Source organism: Oncorhynchus gorbuscha, linkage group LG10, assembly GCF_021184085.1.
Source record: "Oncorhynchus gorbuscha isolate QuinsamMale2020 ecotype Even-year linkage group LG10, OgorEven_v1.0, whole genome shotgun sequence".
NCBI classification, from domain to species: Eukaryota; Metazoa; Chordata; class Actinopteri; order Salmoniformes; family Salmonidae; genus Oncorhynchus; species Oncorhynchus gorbuscha.
In genome coordinates this window covers 95830897-95837587 of record NC_060182.1, presented here as the reverse complement: position 1 = coordinate 95837587, position 6691 = coordinate 95830897, and the positions used below count along the sequence as shown (strand labels likewise).

At 44.2% G+C, this 6691-nt stretch overlaps 1 gene segment (V, D, J or C); it reads left to right on the top strand.

Annotated features, from left to right (window-relative positions):
• The first annotated feature begins 5598 nt into the window (after positions 1–5598).
• On the top strand, positions 5599–6342 carry LOC124046812. The segment is given in 2 exon segments: positions 5599–5817; positions 5980–6342. Coding segments are annotated over 2 exon segments (375 nt in total).
• The last annotated feature ends 349 nt before the right edge of the window (positions 6343–6691 follow it).

The following is a 6691-nucleotide window of genomic DNA, read 5'->3' as shown; positions in this document are numbered from 1 at the left end:
GCTCTGGACTGTCTTTGTTTTTGTTCCAAATGGCAACCTACTCACTCTGTAGTCCACTACTTCTAGTCAAAATTAACACCCGTATTATTAGGAACCTGGTTGCAGTTCCTAGGGCTTCCACTAGATGTGAACAGTCTTTAGAAATTGGTCGATGTTTTTCTTTTGAGAAATGAAGAAGTAGTGCTATTCATTGTAAGTGTCACTCCAGGTGGACTCTACTGTTTTGGTGCGCGTGAACTGGTGCGCTCCTCTCTGTTTTCTTTCGGCACATACATTCCTTTCTTCCCACCCATGACCAGCTCAGAAACCAGATTGCATAGCGGAGAAGGTACGGTGGGATTCGAAATGGTCGGTGATCTGTTTGTTATCTTGGCTTTCGAAGACCTTAGAAAGAAGACCTTAGGGTAGGATAGATATAAGTCTGTAGCAGTTTGGGTCTAGAGTGTCACCCCCTTTGAAGAGGGGGATGACCCCGGCAGCTTTCCAATCTTTGGGGATCTCAAACGATACGAAAGAGAGGTTGAACAGGCTAGTAATAGGGGTTTCAACAATTGCGGCGGATAATTTTTAGAAAGAGAGAGTCAAGATTGTCTAGCCCAGCTGATTTGAAGTGGTCCATATTTTGCAGCTCTTTCAAAACATCAGCTATCTGGATTTGGGTGAAGGATAAATGGGAGAGCTTGGGCAAGTTGCAGTGGGGGGTACAGAGCTGTTGAATGGGATAGGGGTAGCCAGGAGGAAAGCATGGCCAGCCGTAGAAAAATTATTATAGAAATTCTCAATTATCGTGGATTTATCGGTGGTGACAGTGTTTCCGAGCCTCAGTGCAGTGGGCAGCTGGGAGGAGGTGCTCTTATTCTCCATGGACTTTACAGTGTCTCAGAACTTTTTGGAGTTTTGCAACAGGTTGCAAATTTCTGTTTGAAAAAGCTAGCCTTTGCTCCCCTAACTGTCTGTGTATATTGGTTCCTAACTTCCATAACAAGTTGCATGTCGAAAAAAACACTAGCAATGCAAACACCCAGAACAAAGAGAGCAGCAGTGGCTGGACTCTCCCTTCTGAGACTGACTTCTTGTTGAGAACAACAGGCTGAACCTCCCAACCACACGTACCTTTTTATTCCACACACCAGAATAAAGTACTTCAGCGTCAAGAAAATAATAATAATAATCTAAATAAATGACATCTGTACCAAAAACAATCAGTATTCTGATCTTAAACACTATCATGTTGGTTTTCACAGCTGTTTCATAAGGTGTCCATTGTTCTAAGGTGTCCTTTGATGGAATGTATTTGTTCCACGTTATTCATTGTTGTATCCAACAATAGATGTGTATATATTCAACCACAAGGGAGTACTAATGAGCTATGCAAGATATATATATATATATATATATTTTTTGCATAACAGAACTACTGAAATTATATTCTTTCAGTGTAGATCAGGACAGGTTGAAATAAAGACATGACAGCCAGAGAAACCAGTGTATGAATCAACTGATTTACATATGAATGGAGTAAAATTAACAGCAAAATTGTTTGCATAGCGTTGATGAAAAGAAGAAATTAGGCTGTAATGATCTCAATTTCTAATCATTAGGTCATCACACCATTGATATGGCAACGGATGCTAATAGTTTATTGAATCCCATTGTGACGTAAAGGGGGACACTATTTTGCACGACGGGCCCCAATAAATCAAGGTCTCAACTTACTGTTGCTAGGTAGAATACACAAGGTGCAATTTCTAAATATGATTGTACAACAGCAGTTCTTCTCTTTGGTCACTCAATTAGCGAGGTCAGCTAATCATTTTTTGATTGGTAAATTAGTCTAGTCAGCTATCTAAACTCGTATGACCGAATACCGCCCGGGAACGCAGGACATGCGCCCAGGGGATTAACGTCTTGGAAAAATGTGTAGAAAAGCAAGAAATTAGCTTTCAAACTTACATTTATCTCTCTGTTGTCAAGAGGGGGGCACTAAAATGTTTTGCCCGCGAGGTGTGGGGGGCTCCCCATCCAAATCTCGCTTAGGGCCCCCAAAAAGATAGGGCCAGCCCTGCCTACTGGGGCACCATCGACAGAAAGCTATATTGCAGGATCACCGCCAACCACCCAGCTATTCTGTGTACCCTCTGTAACATTTCCCACCACAGCACCCCACGCTCCAGATCCTTCCTCTCCACGCCACGCAAGAACCCCCATCCGGGCCCAGCTTGGCCCCCTGATCCACCAGGCCCCCAAGCGTTTTCCTAATGCAGATGGTTCTCCAACTAAATATTGTTCTCCTACTGCAGATGGTTCTCCTGCTGCAGATGGTTCTCCTACTGCAGATGGTTGTCCTACTACAGATGGTTGTCCTCCTACAGATGGCTGTCCTACTGCAGATGGCTCTCCTAATACAGATGGTTCTCCGAATACAAATACACTCAACCAACTATACCTTTCCTCCCTGTGGAGAAACCAAGTGTACTCATCCACACAGACAATCTTGACGTAGTCCACTCCCTCTTCATCATGCCATTCCTTCGCAGACTCACCTGGATTTCTGTCAAACATCAGTTCATTATCCACTCACATTCACCACAACTGTACAGAAATCACGGACACCACAATTTTTCCAGAAATTCAAGGACTTTGGCTCCAGACTCCGACTCCATTTTCGGAAGCTATCTTAACCTGAACCCTTCCGTCCTCCACCTGATCGCCCAATGAACTATCCTCCTCAGCTCTCCAGACCTTCATTTCTTATTGGACATCCTGGAAATGCTTCCGCTCTTTCCACAACAACTACAACATCCCCTTCCACTCCTTCGACCTCATCATCATCATCACCATCATCCATGACCATTCCTCTCTCTCCATCCGCACGTCCAACATCCAAGTTTACCTCACGCCATCAATTTCTTTGTGAAACTCCTTACTGGTGCGTCCTGCCCTGCCATCTCCAGCCCACAAACAACTCAACTCATTAAAGATCTTCAAAGAATAGAACCGGTCCTTTCTTCACTCTGCCTTCCTCCTCACCTCCTGCATCCATACCCTCAGATCCAGATATCTCTCCCTTTCAGTCGATGCTGTCCTTGAATCCATGTTCCTCCTCACCTCCTGCAGATCCAGATATCTCTCCCTTTCAGTCGATGCTGTCCTTGAATCCATGTTCCTCCTCACCTCCTGCATCCATACCCTCAGATCCAGATATCTCTCCCTTTCAGTCGATGCTGTCCTTGAATCCATGTTCCTCCTCACCTTCTTCCGATTCCTGAGATGCTATGAATTTACCTCTGCTTCCAACTCCTTCCATCCTGCCCATCACCCCTACATCTCAGAAATCAACTTCCAATCTCAAGACTCCCTCATCTTCACTATCAAAAGAAGCAAGACAGATCAGCCTGTCAAACCCATTACAGTCTTCCTGTTCCACCTCCCATCCTTCATCAGCCCTTATGAACTTCTAACCTTCCTCATCCACCTCCGGTCATCCCTCACGACCCCCTCTTCATCACAGAAACCATCGATGTCACCTCCTGCCATTGGTTCCATCTCATCTCCAAGTCCGTTTTTCGACCTATCACTTCTCCGGACACTCCTTCCAGATCAGTGCCTGCCGCCTCTGCTTCTCACCAAGGGCAGCCAGACCACACAGTTCAACTTCTAGGCCACTGGTCCTCCCAAGCCTAGCACAGCCACATCCGATCCAACCCACAAGATCTCCTCTGAGCCCACAATACCCTCTGTGTACTTGAACAATTATCCTTCAGTCCTGACTTTTTGTGGTTTGCACTGCACAAGCCACCTGCTCCGAACAGGACACCTTCCCCAAACACCTAGAGTCCCGATCCCCACCAATCACTCCTTTACGACTCCAACTTCAAGAGCAAACCTCTCCTCCAGCACCTACAGTCCCTTCACCAAGAGCACTCGTTCTTCAATGTCCTACGGACAACCACACCTCTACCTACTGAGCATTATGCTCCCCGCATCACCAAACCACCTCACCCCCCCCCCCCCCCCCCCCAATTCCCTTTCAATAAAATCATAAACTTACTATGTTGGAGGTGTGATCTGTATTTTGTGAAGAATGCCACTCTGAACGTTTTCAACTTAAAAGTAGACCGCGATACAGTGCAGTGTATTTATGTGCTGCTAGTTATACGCCATGTTGCAGAACCCACCCCTACACAACAAAAACCATCTCAGTAGATTATAAAATAAAATGAAAGATCTTCCTCGCACCTGTATTTTAGGTCTGAATTTGATTGTGCCAATTTAACAGGGGTTTGTCATTTTTATTTATTTATTTATTTCACCTTTATTTAACCAGGTAGGCAAGTTGAGAACAAGTTCTCATTTACAATTGCGACCTGGCAATTGCATCATTACATCTCTGATGATGTCACTTCCTGTTCCTCCTCCTCTCCTGCCAGTTGAGATGGTTTGTTGGTTGATTCAGATTAGTTGGTTGTTGATAATCATCTCTGATGATGTCACTTCCTGTTCCTCCTCCTCTCCTGCCAGTTGAGATGGTTTGTTGGTTGATTCAGATTAGTTGGTTGTTGATAATCATCTCTGATGATGTCACTTCCTGTTCCTCCTCCTCTCCTGCCAGTTGAGATGGTTTGTTGGTTGATTCAGATTAGTTGGTTGTTGATAATCATCTCTGATGATGTCACTTCCTGTTCCTCCTCCTCTCCTGCCAGTTGAGATGGTTTGTTGGTTGATTCAGATTAGTTGGTTGTTGATAATCATCTCTGATGATGTCACTTCCTGTTCCTCCTCCTCTCCTGCCAGTTGAGATGGTTTGTTGGTTGATTCAGATTAGTTGGTTGTTGATAATCATCTCTGACAGTCAACATGTACAAAACTCTCATCATCTACACACTCTTTTGGCTCACAGGTAGTGATCTAGGAAATTAACATTTGTTTTAGATTCATAGTATGGTATGATGGATATTCCTTTATGTTTGCGTCTGCTAGTGAATGTCTTCTCTCCATCTCTCCTCAGGTCTCTGTCTCAGTGTTGAGGTTCACCAGACGCCCTCTGCAGTCTTCAGCAGACCTGGAGAGAATGTTCAACTCTTCTGCCAACATCAGAAAACAGACTATAGAGTGATGTTGTGGTACCAGAAACCACGAGGAGAAACAGCTCTGAAACTCATTGGATATTTGAATTTTAATTCTCAAACCATTGAGAGTTGATATGAAAAGCATTTTAATATGAGTGGGGATTTGGGTGGAGGTGGCCCAAAGAATGCCTCTCTGAACATGTTCAACTTGAGACGACCCCAACACAGTGCTGTGTATTTCTGTGCTGCTAGTTATGCACAGTGTTGCAGATTCCCCTGTCTACGCTACAAAAACCTTCTCTCATTCACCGTCTCACTAGATTATACTGAAGCATCACCTCCCTCACACCTGCACTGAGGTCTGGACTTGATTCAGTGCCAATATAATATAACAGTTGTGGTCCTTCTGTAGCTCAGTTGGTAGAGCATGGCGCTTGTAACGCCAGGGTAGTGGGTTCGATCCCCGGGACCACCCATACGTAGAATGTATGCACACATGACTGTAAGTCGCTTTGGATAAAAGCGTCTGCTAAATGGCATATATTATTATATTATTATTATATTCAGTACAGCTGTCTGATGCCACGCCGCATTCTGTCATTACATCATTGATGAGGTCACTTCCTGTTCCTCCTCTCCAGTCAGTTCAGATGAGATGAGATGAGATGTCAGTTGGTTGTCAATGATCACTAAGTCAACATGATCACAACTCTTATCATTATCACTGTCCCACTATTCTGGATTACAGGTAATTTAAACTTCAGATATTTAGTAGTTCCCTACATTACTTATTAAACATGAAAATGTAACAATTTGCCTAAATGTGTACAAGTAATTACTAATTATATGTTTTATTCAAACTTAAGAAATGGTGGTACAATCCTTTGTTATGTCCTCTGTCTCCGCCCAGGTGTCTCTCTCAGTAAATCAGTGTACCAGTCTCCCTCTACTTCGCTGGTGATGCCTAATGCCTCTGCCACACTCAACTGCAGTCATAAAATCCCCAGCTATGACACAGTCCTCTGGTACAAGCGTTCTGTGGAAGACACGGCTCTAAACCTCATAGCTTATATATACTATAAAACCCCAACAGTTGAACCCTCATATAAAGGTTACTTTGATGTGAAAGGAGATGGAGAGAACGATGCCTTCCTTCATATCCTCAAACCGAGACAAGCTGAAGACAGTGGGGAGTATTTCTGTGCTGTCAGTCTACACAGTGGTACAGAGACCTAGTCCACTCTACAAAAACCTCCATCTGACACGACATCAAAACACCTGCATTAAACCACATGAAGGAGCAGACTTCTGTTCAGAGAGAGAGAGTGGGGGAGAGGAGACAGAATGAGAGAGAGAGAGAGAGAGAGAGAGAGAGAGAGAGAGAGAGAGAGAGAGAGAGAGAGAGAGAGAGAGAGAGAGAGAGAGAGAGACAGAGATTGGGGGGGAGACAGAGAAAGAGAGATTAGAGAGAGACAAAGAGAGTGAGATCAGAGCATATGCATGAAGAAAGAGACAGAGAGAATCTAGTTTCAAGGACCAAGTTAAATTGAGAGGAAACGCAGAACAGTATTGTGATTTGAGGGTTTCCAACCTGACACGAGGACAGTGCAGTGTATTTCTGT